We start from the raw sequence: 19,040 nt of genomic DNA on the forward strand, positions 1-19,040 counted from the left end.
CCCTATTTATTTATTCTACGCCTACGTTTAGAAAGTCGGCGGTAAACTTAGTTTCTGTCATTTTCTTTTGATAATAAGTTATTATCAAACTAGCTTGAATCCGCGGCTTCGCCCACGTCAATTTCACACGGGACAGTATTTTTTTGTAATATGTATTTGTGTAAACAATATCTCAGTTTGTAATAAATTCACACGCTCTCTCCACTTTGGGAACTTTCGTTGAGTCTTAGTACAATTCTTTCAAATTACCTACATTCATTACTTCTTACGTTAGTATTATAATCACTAACGTACCTACCTTTTTGCTAAAAAATTATGAAATACAAATAACCGGAAAGTCGTCAAGATAAACATTACTCTAAGTAGCAAATTGTATCTTTCGAGTACGTTACAATGTATTAACATCATCGACACATCAGTGACATGACTTCTGCGACTGCCTACCGCCATCTAGTGACAAGTGGTGGCGTAGACGCAAATAAACTGTAATTGCTGTAAAAGATTTCCCACGATGTTTTCCTTAACCGGATGCAAGTGGTGGCATATTAAAACACGAGTACAAGAGCCAGCCATACAAACATGCGTGCCACGCGTCACTGGGATGCGAACCTGGGACCTTTCGACACAGGCGGAAATCTAATCACCACCACCATTAATCGCGACAATCTGTCATAATGAGTCCATTCTACTTATTTTAGAAATAAAATATTATCTAAAAATAATCTAGAAATACATAGACCTTGGTGCTAACTTGGCACTTGGTCGTCTGCTTGGGTACCTCACTTTCGTCTATTTCTGCCGCCAAACAGCAATGCTTGCATTGTCTTGTGCCGGTTTTAAGGGTGAGAGAAGCAGTGTTACAGTGTACTGTGGCAAAAGATCCTAGGTCACAAGATAGGCAACGCGCGTGTGACCTGATGTTGCAGGCGTTGACAGGCTGTGGGGACCACTTACCATTAGGTGGGCCTAATGTTTGCCTGCATGGTAGCATAAAAAAATAGCATGCATGTATCTTTTTGTGAAAGGTTGCTGCTGATTCTATTATAATTTGTTCGATTATTTACGTTTTATAAATATTTTTATCAATATTTAAATGGAGATCCCAATCACAAGGAGATAATGTTTAAACAAGGAAGAAATAAAATGTATTATAATTTATTATGTATCTCCTTTTAAAAATTCACGGCACTAAGTCCGGTCCTTTGAGAGGCTTGCGTGGGGATATGGTAAGTCTCCCGCCAAAATCCGCTCGCGGATATACCAATAAAATGATATGCCCATGAGCAGGTCTCGGCGGGAGTGTGAACTATTATTATTATTATTATGTTACTCGTTTTAAAAATTCACGACACATAGTCCGGTGCTGTGAGAGGCTTGCGTAGATCCAACACGTAGAGGCCCTTTGGAGAGTTTATTTTCAGCACATGATTTCTTTTCAGAATAGTTTGCACCGAAATTCTAGTAGGTAATTTGTAGATTGACGACATGACTGTCGTGTCCCACACACACGAGCCTGTGGGGACTGCGGAGGTAATAAACAAACTTACTTTCGCATTTATAATTTTAGTTAGGAGTTAAGATTCATTTTACTGGTTTTATGACTCACACCACTTCACTCCACAAATTACGTTTTTGAAGAAAAGTTTGTTCTGCGCTTTTTCTTCACTTGATGCGCTTTGAAAGGCGGCTAATTAAATTTTAGACATCAATAAGCGATGTATGTCATTCTAATTTGAATATATTTTGAATTTGATAAAGAATTTAAATTGATTCCAATCAGCAATATTGTCATTCGACGAGTATGATCCCAGACTTATCGTCACCATGAGTATAGTGTAGTTAGCCTATATTGAAATACCATCGATCATCTGAAGTCCTGCAAAACTGACTTGAATTACCTGTAAACTACTTACCAAAAACTGTGTACATCATTCCATTTATCATAATCATTTTGATGGCAAGTTGGCATTAGACCTAGAAAACTCATATTATTTTAATGATAAAACATCCGTAAAGATTAACCGGGTGAATGAAATCATAAAGTTTTCATGTGCTTATATCAACCAGGCCCAACTGGCGCACGGGTAGGGTATGCTCCGCGCATATGATATCTAATAGTACATTGTTCATCGAGAAATGAAAGTCACCGATTCTAACAAGGGTGTATGTTGCGACCCGAGACATTTAGTCAAGGGTCGCAGACACACGAGTTGTGAGTTGTATTTTCTTTCGAGTGTTACATAGTGCTTTATACGACACCTGCCTACGACGTTCATAAAAATAAAATACAGTTTCTAAGACATAAATAATTTTTAAATTCAAATTCGTTCGTATTTAAAAAAAAATAAAATTGTATTTTTTGCCAGTCTGAGAGTTATATACTTCTTTTAAAAGAATACTCATTGCTGTCAATATTGATGTAACGCGACGGAATTGTGTTCACATTTATTAGACCGGGTTTGGTGTCGTATAAAATTTATTTCAATTCACTGGTAATAACCATGTATTGTCTCATTGAGAAGTTCGATAAAAGAAGATAATTAACTAGAGCGACCATGTTTTGAGTTTTGTGATTTATATCTACAGGTTGACAATCTTATCTAGTCTCGCTGCTGTTGACCTAGAAAATGCCATTTCAAAGGAATTAAATACATACAAATTTTGTTCGGATCAATTTCGGCAAAACCGGCATAATCGGCAATTCCCATTGCGAGCTATTCTGATTTAACACAGTCTGTGTTACCCCATTGCCACAACATCGATATGGTTAAGGTATCCGTCAGGGGAAGTCGTAACTAACAATATACCGAAGTAAACAAAAAACCGTTAAAGTCGAGTCGGGCGCCAGTGCGGCTTGCAGGAGGCTGGCCTGCGACGTTTGCAAGCTGGTGGTAAACTCTTTGCGGAGCGTATTAAGATCACACTTGTATGATATGAATTCCAAATATGTCTTAGTCGCGGTTTTTATCGGTGACGTAGCTAATAATTGTCTCTTTTCGGATTTTTCCCTTCCCGGTTGGTTATACAATAAAAACTAAACTTCATCTAAGTACTTCAACGATTTTCTTAATCAAATATTGCGTTATTTATTTTTAGTTACTACTTGTATAGTAACTAAAAAAATGTTTAAATTTTCAAGTGTCTCATTTCATAACTCATCAAATTTGTACCCTTGTCTAGACAAAACTTTTCATAGTGTTTAAAATTGTAAATCGTTTTGTCTAAATGAATATTAAATAAATTATGGCAATCTACAAGTCTGTCTATGAAGTCGCCCATAAATATATCGTTAGATAATGTTACGTTGCTCATGACCTAAAGAAACCCAGATAAATAAAATTCAAAGTTTATTTCTTTACTCATATAATTGCTAAGACTTCTAATAGTCACAATAAAAATATAAAAATACTCTTGTACTTAACGTCCGAAACAGTTCCGAACTTGAGCCTCGTTTAGACAAAACAAATAATAAAAATAATAATATAAAAAATGCTTTCTTAGAAAACATTGTCGTTATTTCGATTTTTATAAACAAAATAGCCCACGTCTGTCTATGAACAGAATAAAGTCTTTATCGTGCCTCAGAAATTTGGAACGGCCATAATATAATATCACTTAATTTAATCAAGAATCAATTATTAAATTTCAAAACAATAACTTTTGAAATATAATTAATGTACTAAAACGGACACAAATAAAAGTCCAGTAAGAAGTGGATATAAAATTATATGTTATGTTATGATTAAGTGCTCATTTTTGGTAAATTGTAACTTTATATCCACTTCCTAAGGCGCACGCAAAGCCAAACGTTTTCCAGTCGCGAGCGAAGCATTAAATACAGAAATGATAAATTCGCTGAAAGCCATAGAGCATTCGCCTTCGCGTACGCCTCAGATCGCCAGGTACACCCCACAGATCCTACTGAGTATTATAACATATTTACAAAAAGAATACTTGGTATCGACGGTAACAATTAGTTAACAAATGACTATGAATATTATTTATATGTACAAATTTGTCATGGAGCGTACCTAGGTTTAGTCCCATCCATGGTGTTCGTGGTGGACCTGAACCCAGACCTTCTGCCACACCGGCTTCCAAACCTTCTTCCAAGCCGGCACTTCTACGGTCTTCCAGACTGGGACTTGGATTTGCTTCCATTTCTCTACCCAGATTTTCTTCTGCACAGGTACCCAAATTTCTTTCTTGACCGTCTTCCAGACTTGAACTTTCTCCTCTACCCATTCTTGCTTCTTCTCCGTTACCCAAGCCTGTTTCTTCTCAGTCCTCCAAACTTGTTTCCACTCTTCTTTCCATTCGAGTTTTTTCTCAGTCACCCACTCCTGTTTATGCTCAGTCCTCCAGACTTTCTTCCATACGGGCTTCCAGATCATCTTCTTCCTCCAGAGGTCGTGGCTGGTGTATTCCCAGCCGTGGTCGTCTTTTCCTAAGTATTTCTCTCCGGGAACGCCCTCCTTTACCCACGCTGGGATGTAGTTCTGTTTCCATTCTGGTACTTGAATAGTTTTAGTGACCGGGACTTGGATTTCCTTCCACACTGGTTTCCAGACCTTTTTCCAGTCTGGCACTTGAACTTCCTTCCAGATGGGGACCTGTACTTCCTTCCAGATTGGTTTTTGCACTACTTTCCACGCCGGGACTTGTTCTTCCTTCCACTGCTGGACTTGTTCCGTTTTCCAAGCGGGCACTTTCTCCTTCTTCCACTCAGTTTTCCAGGCTAGCTTTTTCTCCGTTTTCCAGATCTGCTTCCACTCCTCCTTCCAGACGAGTTTTTTCTTCCAAACTCCTTCTGGTGGGGGAGAGTGCCATCCTCCAGGAGATCGCTTCTCCCTGGAGAGAGCTTGTTCGTCTTTGATGGGAACAGCGAGTGACGCTGCGACGGCAAGCACCACCCACGCCTGGAACAAACAATCATGTTACATCATCACGCATGCTCACTGAGTTTCAAATTATCATTATTCGAATTGCTGTGGATTCCACTAATTAATTGCATGGTCTTACTTTCTAACTGCTTAACTTTAAATATAATTTATTTTCTCTCTACAAGTAATTATCTGTTTGTTTCGGATTTTAATATACATGAATTGTGTGAAAAATATTTAAATAATTAGGTTATAATAATACTGATCCCAGAACTATTAGGTATTAGTTTTGTTGACAGAAAAATTTACGTTTCCTAATATTAAATCTTCGATAAGGGATGACGAAAACTGACGAGGTTTTTGCCCAGCAGTGGGATCTGACAGCTAGATAAAAAAAAGTTAAATCCTTTTTAGTGTGCTGTTATACCATTGGATCTTATATAAGTACCTAGCAATATTTTTTTAATAAAATTAAAAAGTACTGCTCGGGTTTATTATTTTTAAGAAGCCATGTGATTTCTCACAATTTTCACTGAAAGGTTACGTCAATTTATACAAGCTTTTTTTATAAATTTTTGTAAGTTATAAATTTAACATCATTTAAATAATTTTAATGATGGTGCCCCCAGTATCAGCTCCTAACGAATGAACTCCTCGAAACTCGTTAAATGCAACAATATATTGATGTGACGACACTAAAAGCTTGTATCAAGATTAAAGTTTATGTAAACAACTTTACACGCACACGAAATGCGACCAAAGAATGCGCGAAATACTATTTAATTTATGAGCACATTATCCTGTGTTTTAAAAATGTTAAATCACCAATTGTTCAAATCAATTAGGACTATAATTAATTTACAAGAAAATAATGACGAGGACCTATTCCCTTTCTACACAATTTTTTTATAATAACCTATTTTATTTTGACAAACATAAATCAACAATGTGTATGTTCACAAATATTTCGGTACACGTATCACTTCACACACACGTCACTTCACCCACCGTAGTCGCAAGGATCCTCATTTTGTACGGAGCGTGCGAGGCCAGACGGCGACTGCGGCTAGCCTCTTCTCCGCGGAACTTTATATGCGCGCGCGCAGCCGCGCCGCCCCACAGCTGGACTTTCTAAGAAAACTTAGATTTTCATCGCGAATTACTATTTATTTTCGATTGCGTTGCCATAACACCCTTTAGCGCATTTGGAGTTATCCTGATCACGCGTTATAACATTGTTAGTTTTTACGAGAATTCGTTCATTAAGAATTATTTCGGTTCAATTGTTTTCAGCGTAGCGTTGCCGTAACGACTTTTAAGTTAAAACTAAGTTATTACTAAACTAAGTTATTATAATTTCTTGGTTTCAACTTAAAAATCTTGAGACATCTATATTAATCATAGATCGCACTATTAAAATTTACTGCAGTACCTTATAGCGAAACGAGGTCTTTGGAAAATACTGTTATTTATGAAAAATAACTCTGAATGTTCCTGTCCAGCGTCCTATGTTGAAAATAATTAATTACGTCTACTTGCTGTGACCATGGCCATTGAAATTTGATTCAAAGATTCCGCGGAACAAAAGACTTCAACTGGTGCGATCACTATATCCGTGTTTGTGGTATAAATATGTACTTACATGCAAACAAGATCCAAAATTGCTCTACCACTTGCTTGTTCCCGGTTACATACACATGACACCCATGATACATTTTTTACATGATACATTTTCGTTGTATGTGCCTTGACAAGAATGGCAAGATTAGGAGTAAGAAGCTGATTTAGTTTGGACACGTATAGAAGAAGTACAGAATTTACTGAAGAAGGTATGAACTATAAAAGTGGATGGTTATATGATAAGAGGAAGGCCTAAAAAGTTGGATGGATTGCGTTAGGAAAGGCGGTGGATTGAAGTACAATTTGAAATAAGAAATTTAATTGTGTTGTAAGGATTATTATGAATGATGACACAATTTGTGCTGAAACTATTTAAAAAAATATATTTCCCTGATATTATCTATAACTAAAGAATTCATTTACTATTTATGAATATATAGGGACAAAAATATATTTATTTATTTATTAATAACTATTTAGCCCTATCATTACAGTGTTACCCATTGCGATAGTCGCTATTTAAATTATAATTTTATTCTTAGCATATAAATTTAATATGGGAATAATTAATGATTAATATTTAATTAGTATATATTGTTATGCCTATCAAATAAAAACAAGTTTTTGTTTTACTTATTACAGTATTTTAAAATATACTTCCGATGACCTCTGGACCCCAAGACCTTTTGTAATTAAGTGTAAATAAATGTCACTTAAACCAACTTGAGTAACTTGTGGAATAAAATACCGGTCAAGTGCGAGTCGCCGTTTCATTTGCTCTTTTGCCGTGTACCAGCCTGCGTGTTTACGGTTTTCAGAAGTTTCCCTAGGTACTAATTTTGTAAATCGTAAACGGGTCAACGTAGCGGTAGTGGTATAATGGTTAAGACCCCCGCCTGTGGATTGAAAGGTCCCAGGTTGGAATCCTACTGGTGCCCCATGAATTTGTATACCAATCTGACTCATGTATAGTAGTTTTCTTAGATCACCACTTGCTTCCGGTGAAGGAAAACATCGTGAAGAAACCTGCAAATTGGTTGATTATTAACTTGTGTGTGAAATGAAGAAGGCAATGGCAAACCATTACTAATGCCAAGAAAGTTGTTGAGTGTGTTTCATTACACGAAATGACCATGACCCTCAGCCATGAGGAAAACAACAAGAAACGGATCAACAACTTTAAAAATTATTAGGAAAAATAGCAAGTACTTTTGGATAGCCAGGGCGATTTAAATATGGGATCCTAGTGGATTATGCTAAGAATTAGTCCGATGTAAGTATTATTTTTTCGATGATTAATAATAAATTTTGAATTTATTATTAATTAATAATAAATACTTCATCTAGTCGTTAAAGGCTAAACCTCTTACCGAACATAAACACGATACACCTATGAATAACCAGCAAAGACCATCTGTATTTAGGTCTAGTCGAAATGATAACGGCAAAACCTGCACCTCTTCCCCTCGACCCCCACCACGGCTCCTCTTCTCTCAAAACCCCTCAGTCGTCTTCGTCGAAGATCTCCTTCTCCGGCTAGAGGTGTCCTACTTGAGGCCCTGGTTTCATAGCTTCACCGCAGTACGACTCGGTTACTGAGCTCGGAGAATGGTAACAAAATGTAACGCTATGATGTGGTCATAAGCCCAATCAAACCCTAACAGTCAGGTTTTTGTTCTGTAGCTATTATCTTGCGGGGAGCTTTAAACCCCCGAGCCCCTGAACTAGGGAGGCGCGCGTCCCTGTAACCCTTGCTGAGGCCAGCATTAAGACCATAGTTACGTATCTAGATTTCAATGTCTCTTATCTTGTGATAGGTACTACCTACTTTACTTGTTCTTGTTAAGATGATTGCTGTTTTGAAATACTTTTATTTTCTATTTTTTATCATTGTGTCCACACTGACAATCAGGTATCATAGATGCGTTGCGCCAATACATGCAAAAGGACACACCCGGGTCAGAGTCGGAGAGGCTGATCTGCAATACAGGTCTTCCTAGTACAGACACCAGTCCCTCACTTGGAGTACATTTAAAAGAAACTGTTCACATAGTTCACGTAATACCTAGGCACTAGTTTAGTTTATAGTATTATCACATGTAAATTGTTTCTATGTGAGAGAAGAAAATAAAGATTATTATTATTATTAAAAGATTATTATAATATTATGTGACGTAAATACAATCTCTATGTCACAGCAATTATTTTTGGCCAAAATATATCTCCAAGTATTATCCTACTTCCTAATAATAATGAATTACTAGTTGCGCACCGGGGCTTCGCTCCCGTGAGAAACATACATACACACGTACATCCTCTCAAACTTTCGCATTTATATTATTATAGTAGTAGTAAAGCTTGTGTATTTGTGCATATTTTTTACTCTTTCACGCATAATCCACTGGACGATTGTTATGAAATTTTGTACACAGGTAGAATATAACCTGGAATAATGATGTTTGTTGAATGTTTTTATCTTTTTAGTGCACAAAACCTAAAAGGCATATGTTAAATTGTTTATTAGTTTAACTATTAATTAGTGAAGTTACATATAAATTAGCTGAACACCGCTCTTTGAGGTTTCAGTATTATAAAGGCCGGTGTAACGTAATACTTGTATTTACAAATGCAAATTTAGTCTATGGAATTGTTACGCATGCGTAGACCACGCGTCTACGCTGCCTGCCACACCGGCTTACCAGAAATGCATATGCATAATGCTGTGAATCTGCATTGGCTTTACAATACATCTTTATAAGACTTTGCGTGCAAAAAGTGTCGAGAGGTGCAATAGGGTAGTTCAAGGTCAGGAAGAGGCAGACAAGGTCAGAAAATTGTAAAAAATACGTTTTTTTTTATGGATGGATGGAGTCTTGACCATGAGAACTTGTGTCTTTAAGATAGCTTTATGTGACGCACCATTTAAGGTGCATCTACAAAAATAGAATACGTGCAGGGTAATTATTAAAGTAAGTAAGCCTATGTCATTTCAGGTTAACGATAAGATTTGAATATCCTTGCAGGGCAAACCATGGCGTGTTCTATTTTGGTTCAGCGCCATCTAGTGACGGGTGCGAATGCTCTTGCCGCATTTCAGTCTACGCGGTCCGGCCGATGATAATACAAAATTAAAATGATATTTAATCAGATGAGCAAAACTCAAAATTTGTTAGTAACAAGTTAGTAAATATCCGCGTACAAACTATGTGACAGAACGAACCACAATCTTACTCCAGAATGAGTGTTATCCAGAATGATAATGCTATCCGATTATCGCATTTATCTATTTTGTATGTATTACCTACCAATCCGTAAACCAGAAACATACAAATATACATACAACGTATATTATTCATGACTGGCGATAATTCAAGGAAGTGATTACAGTGTAAGAGCACGCCATATACGATGCGGTTTTGCCGGGTCGACTGTGACGCAATACGGTAAGTGGTACTACCAGATGTTTGTGGTTAAACTGCTATATAGACTTAGTGATATCATATCAATCAATGGAATTTCATGGTTGAGATGGAACCTATTCTCTCGCTCAAAATATCCTACCCTTTGCCCACGAAGTTTACTAAAATTACAACCAGAGTACTAAAATTATTGCCACTCAACCAGTTGCCAAAGACGAATTTACGGAACGGATTTCGTCATTTTTTTATTTCAGTATCACCCTTACGGGGTAGACAGAGCCAAGACTTGCGAAATTCGAAGGCTGCTTTTAGCTGTATGGTGAAATATTTTATACTTAACCTGGTGTTATATCCTCGATGTTCCACGGGGCTCACGCCCCAACGAAGCACGTCAAATATAGCTTTAAAAGTACTTGTTTATTTTCACGTGACACTGCTTTAGTGGAAAGTGTCGGAAGTGTGCGAAAGGACGTCGAGGTCGCGTGCTCTCAAATAGATTAACTAAAAAATATACTCGTATATGTGCTGTTTTCATCAGAGTGAACGCTTTCGCTGTATATTGTAAAGTTAGTATGCTTTAATAATCCGCCTGTTGTGTTTCACATTTTGTATTCATTCTTTACAATTTTTGTAATGATTAATATATGTTTTGTTTTGATGATTAAAGGCACATAACTGATGATTGGTATGGGACTATCCCACATAAATCCCAGGTAAAACACCAGTCAACTACTTATATCGTTTACTTATTTCAAATTGAGGACGTTTTGCTCTCAGAGCATTATACATTGCAGTCGATGTGCACCCAAGGACGTTTAGCTTCCAAAACCTCCTGATGAACCTAATAAAGCAAACGAGACTTGACCTGCGCGCTGCTGACGTTTATAGGAAATGGCGTATTTACGTCAACGTCGACTGGTGCAAGCCATGGATTTAGTAAGTGCTTCGTACTGAATGGCGCAAGCCACTTAAATGTTATGTTCAATTTATCTAAAACCAAGTGTCCCAAAAAAGACACCTTTTTAGTTTATTTATGTCGAATAGCCGTACAGGATGTGTAAACATTGGCCATTGTCAAGAATCAATGGTACCATTAGTTTATTCTACAGTAGTAAATCGACATTGGTCAGTATAAACATTGGTGGTAGTTCAGTAGTACTACTGGATATATGTTCGCAGTAGGTTTTGATGACGAAATGGAGCAAAAGTAAATTACGTAAAACATTTAAACCGTGTTCATTTGATTAGATTATCCAAAAGTTGATGGATTTTTTAAAATCTGAATTAGACTTTTTTTTTGAAGAAAAAATATTTGAGTTACAACGAGGGTCGCCCTGAGGTCAAGAATATTGTGCTTGTCTGGAACCGTCGGAGACTAAATATGTTATGAACCCAGTGATTAATTACAACATTATTAATAATGTACGGGCAATTTGAATATGGGCGAACCCTTTCGGACGAAATAATTTGCACCACCTAATTTATCACACAGACATAAAAAACATTACATTGTTTTAAAATCTGTGGCCTGAACATCGTTTCAGAGATTAGGTTATAATGAGTAGTTAGTATATTTGTTTGGGTTTTCGTTCTATTTCTCAAGCAAAAACTTCTGTTAGGGTTCCGGCGCTGCGAAGCTCCGGCGCTCCCACGCGAGCTTGATAGTCGCAGATGGTTTCCGCTCACTCAGCTTCGGCCTATACCAGCCTCAGCGTGCGAGCCGCCTCCGCCTCTAGGTCTTAATTCATCTGTTACTAACTTTTGTTATTAATAATAGTGATAAAACCCGTTTTAATCATTATGTATAAACTCGTCTCTACTGGGCAGCTATGGGACAGAATGATCAAATAAATTAACAATACCCAGTCAATTTGATTTTGTTAGCATATTGCTCTTTCATTCTGGGTATTCAAGATGCGAGGGCATTTGGACGCTTGAAGCGTCCAACTAATCACTTGGTGTATAACATTTATTACTGGATGACTCTGGACAACCTTGGTTCAGGCACAGATGACCGCTTGCCATTGGAGGAGCACGAGATGAAAGTTGACACATGATGCTAGTAACCAAATACTACGAATAGAAAATTTTGTATGATTTTTAAATGCACCAGTTAAGAGAATTACAAAAAATATTTTTATCTATGATGGCAAAATTCATAAGAATGGCTAGCATGTAGGTCACTTTTTAGGGTCACGTAGCTAAATGGCAAAGACGGAACCCTTTCAATCCTCATGTCAATCTGTTTGTATGTCACAGTCATTTTATTTGGGGACTATACTATAAGGTTGATTTGATAGGTATAAACCGCTAAAAAATTATGCAGTTTAGTTTTGAAAAGATAATAAAGGTACCCCATAAAAGTAACTGAGAGATGTTTTTTTTGTTAGCGTAGCATTGTGGGCTATTATTTAAGGTCTTGAAAAATTATATGAAGGTTTCTAAAATGTTTTTTTTTTTTCAATATTTTGGGAAATATTTACTTGCAGCAAAAAGTGTGTCCCGTCCACTCTAGTTTTTAAATTATGCAGTGAAAATTTGTAAAAAAAATAGTGTTTATTTAATTCAATAATTACTTCAAACAAACATTGGTTTGAACAAAATCGATCAAGTTGTTAACGAGATAATTTCGATATTTACATATATTATTTAGGAACCTGTACAAAGCATTTCAAATATTGAATTAAACATTAACCTTTTACATGAGGGCTTATAATCATGTCTATATTTTTAGTTAACACAAATCTATGGGCACACATATAATGCATCCAAAACAAGTTTTTTATTGCTACGGAACCCTACACGAACGAATCCGACTCGTTCTTGTCTTTATTACTTACATGAATAATTTAAAATATGAATTGACATCAAAATGACACAACGGCTGTAAATTTTGAATATTATCATCGGTCCAAAACAGCTAACTACCATTTAAGTGCAGCAAAGCATCTTAATGTTTTGTAACCACAATAACATGTATTATGCCACGCGCGATGATCGTGGATTATGTCAGAGCGCACGGTTCGCGTCGAATTTCAATTGAATTGAGGCAAAATGCAAGGGGGTCGGTATACTAATGTCTCTCTTTCAACTTCGCGTGGTCGCGGTACTGCCCCCGACGCCGCTACAGCTGCACCCTGTACAACATGACATCAGGATGACTGATGACGGCTACCGAATTGGCCTTAAAAAATGGCAGAAGCCTTTTCAGGGAAATTTTAAAATATCGTTCGTCATTCGAGGCAGTAATCCCAAAATTTTGAAGATTCGACTGCAATTTTACAATCTTGCCTCACGTAAAACATCCTTGGGAATGATATTGCGTATCTTTTGCCAAGTCTATATGTATCTCCACTGGAGAATTGGAGTCCTGTTCGAACCACACGCCCATTCACATTATTTATTATAAGATTTGGATACGGAGGACAGAATTCTGAAAAGGACATAATTTTTATTTATTCGCGATAAATGCACTGGTGTTTTACAGATAGGCTTTTCGCGGGACTTAAATAGCTGACATCATAAACGACGTTACTTCTATATATTTTTTTAGTTTCAATAATTTACTGTTTAAAAAAATGACCTTTATTTGAAAAATATACAATTATGTAACAACAAAATTAAATTAAAATATAAAACTAAATATTTATAATACCTATTAAATTAATGTAAATAAAAAAAATAATCCTATGCATTCTTACAAGAATAAATGTATATATATATTTGATCAATGCCACTGCCGCTTATACTTTATATATAAATATAACAAAATCATTATTTATTATACTCTTCAATTTGAAGTGCGTGTTCAATACAAAAGACTTGGCTGTATGGGCTAGTACCCTTTGCCTCCTCAATAAAACGAGAGAATAAACAAAAAAAAAATGAAGTGCGTGTCATGAAGGCGCAGCTCTTGAAATTAGTACTAATTTTTTCTATCCCTTAGGTATTTCGGGAAAATCCCGCTATGTTTTACTCACCTATACTCCTCAAGGATCATACAAATTTTTGTCCATTCGTCAAAAAACTATTCAGCGTCGAATTTGATTTATTTTTTCATAACACGAAATATAGGTAATCTCATCAAAATGTATCGACATGGTTCATAAAACTCCTCGTAAGTAGAAATGCTTGGAAATTTCATGTGATTTATTAAATTATTCTTACATAACGTCTAATTAGCCTGTAGAATTGTATGATGAAAAAACAACTGATTAGGTACTTTGTGAAACAAAATGTGATAAACATGGAACTGCCTCTTTAAGACGTAGATATTATTATAAAGTGTATAGACGAGAGACCTAGTTGGTGTGAGAATGATATTATTATTTTTTGTTGTTATCAAGCCACAGTATTGGGTCAAAACCGGGGAGGCGTTCTGTTTCCAACCAAATTTTCTTCTATAATATCTAATGAAGCTATTTATTACTTTCTAACTATAAGAACCGAATGTACTACAATATAATATTACAAGATAGACTAACGAATACACAAACAAAATTGCAATCAAACATTAAAAAAGCCTTTCATATTACTCCGTCGTATCCAATTTGTAATTTATTACTTGAATATGAGTAGGAGTTCTGTATCTTTGATGTTCAGAAAACGCGGGCAAAGCCACGTGCTGCAGTGGGTCAAGTTCGTTTGAAGCGCCAGCCGCATATATTTCCGCTAAATGTATTCATAGCGAAAATGTTGAAACCCTATATAGTCCATCGGCCAGGTGGACCTCTGTGGAATACTTATAGAGGGCGCGAGGTCTCTCGGTTCGCACTTCACGAGTAGCCTTCAATACACGTTTTAAGGGACCCATAATGGTTTTCCTTCTAGTGACCTTACGTGGAAGTTGTTGTCTTTTGATGGTCAATGCTTGATTCGGCGTTGCGGGTGGTAATTTCAAAAATAATGACAATAAACCATGGATTTAGCAAGTATTTTTGTACGGAGTACCTACTAATTCCATGCAATACACATCTCCTGTGTCACTTGCCAAGCGGCGGCCTAAGTTTAATCTCACATGAGTGACTTGTAAAAAATATATTCAGATGCAAAGCAAAAGCCACTTGTAAAGAAAGAAAATAACATTATTAGTTTAGATGACCTTTAAAACGATAGAATCAATCAATAACAAATTGCGCAAGGCGTCGAGTCCGCGCGGGCTCGTACCAATACCGTACACGATATTTTGATTATACTGATCATCAAAAAAACCTACGCAACTCATCATTACATAACAGAGTTCAAACCGACATAGAAATGTATCTTTAGAGTAATTGCGGAGGAGAGCTATGCGGTCCGCTTGCCAAATGTATACAAAATTGAACGAATGATGCAACCAATATGTTTCCTCACGTTATTTATTTTTGCAAATCATCGTGAAGCCTTGTCGTAAAGGGCTCGGACTGCTTGCGGTGGACTTCGTAAATATCAAGTACATAACAAGTTCAAAGTTTATGGTAATGATATTCGAGTATTTCTGACTGGCTGACGGATGAAAAGGTTATTAAATTTTGTTTTCGAGTAACTAGGTTGAATTATACTTTCAATTTTTAAGTGTTTTCAAAAACATTAAATGAACTACCATGTCTGTTCAACAATATGGACGAACCTTTCGTTACTATTTCTGTTAATGCAATGTGTAAATCGTCGCCAATGCAATAAATATCATTAATTATGCAACAGTCATTTTACAAACAAATGTATTAAATTTGTAAATCGACTTACGATCTAAGTATGTGATAGAGGTGCCAGCGCATATGTTTTTCCTTTCAAGGTATAATAAATAGAGAAACACAGTAATTTTTATGTAAAACAAAGTTTATCTATGGGTACATCTTGAATTAAAAGAGTGACGAAACCTCCGTATCTGGTAAGATGCGCGTGAGTGTGACCCCCGACCCGCTTGTCCGACACACAGACCAAACAGCGCCGTTACAAACACGACCCGCTGTCACGGCTCCAACTGTCGTCAGTTATACTTCTGAATAGATCAATTTGTTACTAATACTTGTTAAAGATTCACTTTGGTGATACTGCGAAAAAAAAATTCTCAAGACCCATTATGGATCAGGCCAATGGATCTAGTGAGAATGATCTTCTACGCATTTATCGAGAACAATACAATATGCAGTGCAACTTTATTTAACCAAGCGAGCGAGTTCTAACATTCTACTTGGGACAAAAATATATTTTTTGTATGTATGTTTGTAACGCGATAACTTTTGAACCGTTGGTCCGATTTTAATAAAATTTAAAAGGTATGTAGAATATGCCAATAGAATTTTTAAATTCGCGGGGCATTGAAATCGGTTCAGTTGTTTTTGAAATATTCACAATTTCGTAAAAATTTATTGTGTTCCCGAGATCTATGCTCGCGGCGAACAACTAGTGTTATAGAACAACTAGTGTATATTCGACTCTAAAAATTATCTATTACACTTGGCTCAGATTACCTCGAGGTCCAACAGCCTGCAGAATCCTAGGCTCTATAAGTAGACCAATCTTTAGGTAAAAAAGTATTGTTGCAATGGAGTCCAACACATGTATTACGGGCAATGAGGAGACTGACCTAGCAGCAAAACAAGCGATAAGTGAGACATCAAACTTACTCTAAAGTATCATACATGCTGGTGACTGTTACGGGTGTGTGTGTGTGTGTGTGTGTGACGAAGGACATAAAGGCCTAAAAAATTAGACAGAATTACTTAGTAATTTTTACTCAGTAGTAAAGCTTCCCATAGGAATACAACATCATAACATCTTGCATAGAGGTGTATTTCTATCGATATCTTTATTTTGTTCAATCAATGACGCAAGGCCAATTTACCGCAGCGGGTTGTTAGAAATCTCTTGGACGGATTGATTTTTTAAATAGAAATTTAATTTCACCCGCGGCCAAAAACAAAAGCTGGTATCTGGTATTTATGACATCGTTTGAGGACGTGGTATAGACGATTGGGTGCCAGGTATCTATCGGCGACGCGCTGACGCGACGATCTGAGCGCAACGCTGCCGTTGAATTTTCACAAATATTTTCAATTCCACTAATATTTTAAATGCGAAATTACATGAATGTATGTCACTCGAAAATTACCGAGAAGATTCCGATGAAATTGTGGTAACCAATAAGCTCGGCGGGCTTTTCTTGAAGTTAAATTGTAATATAATATATGTGGATTTAAAAGCCAAGTCCCACTGCCGTGCAGAGACATCACCCATTTTCCAACATTTGAATAAGAAAAAAGTTAATTGCACGCAGTTTTACGATGAAACAAAAGAATTTATGATTTTTTGGCGCCACACGTGATATTTATCTATTTTTAGATATAACAAGCGCGCCAGCGGAGAATTTTAAATATAGATATAATTTGGCTTTCGCAAGTATTACGTGGTGCGTTTATTATCGTGGGAACGCGTAATTTTAATTAAGTACTGTTGTAATAAAAGTTGGAAAACCGCCGGAACCTTGTTTTGATGAATTAATATGGATATACTGCGCTTTATTGGTAAATTGAAAGTGTATTTTGTAAGAGAATAGATATAAAGAGACCTCATTGCCGCGCGCCGTCGAGGCTGTCAATCTCATCAAATATAAAAAGGGAGCAGTTAGGACGCGCTGTTATACAACCTACAGTTTGAACAATACGATTTAATTTAATACGAACATTATGTGTTTGGTGAACATACCAATTAAGTAATTTTATACGTGCGAAAGTGAGTTTGTTTCTTTATATGTTTGTTTCCTTTCACGCTTTATCCACTTTATCTTGATATAGTTAGTTGTCAGAACATTGACGCGCAAATCATCCTCGACGACATTTAGCCAGGTATCACGCTTCTTGGGTTTGCCCTTTGGTATCATGGACATATTTACTTAGAGTTAGCACACCAGTCAACTTTGACGTTAACTTTAACCTGCGCAGGGAAACACAAAGTACGCAAATTTGTCAAAACAATAGCGGTGCGTAAGTTAACGTCAAATTTGAGTGGTGCATGTATGTGGCGTTAAATAAAATAAGGCATTTAGGATTAGTGATGAAATAAAGACACAAACGTAAACCCTAAAAATATGACACTCCTTTTTGGGCGGTCGTTTATAAAGATTATTGTGCATTACGAGATCAAGACAAAAGTACAACAAGGGCAATAGGGCACCTGATTGTTACTGTCACTTTGTTGAAACGGGTTTGGCGGGCGATGCCTGCTCAGAGGTAGTACAGCAGCTCGCACTACACAGCGCGTCAAACAGTCAAAATACGCTTAATATAAGTACATTCGTGACGCAGAGGAAATTGTTTCTTTAGGATCGAAAAAATATTCAAGTAAGTAACTTGAGTGAATTCCTGGTTTCAGCCCGGTCTTTGCTATCAATATTAGGGAAGTTGCCTTTAAATAGGCATTCACATAACAACAATCAAATGTTACTTTAATATCAATATTATTTATAGTAAAATAGGTATTTTTGTACTCCTTAAAGTATAATTAAATTGCTTTTTGGCACCATTTGTGACGTCACTTGTGTCCACTGTCATACAAGCCCCTAATCGATTTTTTTGGGTCTTTAATACATGGAATTGATTTGACCTGTGAGTAATCACATTTATTTTTATATATTTATATATGTTTTATAAATTAATTTATTTTTGTATATTTTATATATGTTTTATAAATTTTATATATTTTAAGTATATACACAGTAATTTTCGTCTTCAATTTTAGACAGACTACACCGTGATGTCACGCATCATATGTACGGACGGATGTATGTACAAATTGTCTATAATACGGGCGCGGCTCTCTACAAACGCCCACGCTAAGTCTACATAAAAGTCAAAGTGTGACTGGTTCGGCTGTGATTTAATGTGGTCTTCATGTCCGACGACGCCGGCTATCCATCAGGCTGCAGATCAGTGAGATATGGACACTAAGTGGATCAAAAGTGTACACATGTACAGTTTAACAAACTTATCTAATCCAATGAAGGCTACTGACAAATAAATTTATTGGAGAATTTTTTTACAAAAAATGTCATTTTAGCCACAAACTTTTAATTGTTGTCAGAGAGTCATTGTTGCATTCAACGCGTGACAAAAAAATATTTGTCCGTGCATAAAACCGT

General features: G+C 36.4%; 1 protein-coding gene across 1 annotated transcript; it reads right to left on the reverse strand.

The window, feature by feature from the left end:
* Window positions 1–3,334: 3,334 nt before the first annotated feature.
* On the reverse strand, window positions 3,335–5,980 carry LOC128683204 (antigen LPMC-61-like). The gene is made up of 2 exons (XM_053768550.1): window positions 5,892–5,980; window positions 3,335–4,919 (listed from the first exon to the last, which is right to left on the reverse strand). The coding sequence occupies exons 1-2, from the start codon at window positions 5,910–5,912 to the stop codon at window positions 4,038–4,040; spliced, it is 903 nt and encodes a 300-aa protein (XP_053624525.1). The 5' UTR covers window positions 5,913–5,980; the 3' UTR covers window positions 3,335–4,037.
* Window positions 5,981–19,040: the final 13,060 nt, after the last annotated feature.

This window comes from Plodia interpunctella, chromosome Z (assembly GCF_027563975.2).
Source record: "Plodia interpunctella isolate USDA-ARS_2022_Savannah chromosome Z, ilPloInte3.2, whole genome shotgun sequence".
NCBI classification, from domain to species: domain Eukaryota; kingdom Metazoa; phylum Arthropoda; class Insecta; order Lepidoptera; family Pyralidae; genus Plodia; species Plodia interpunctella.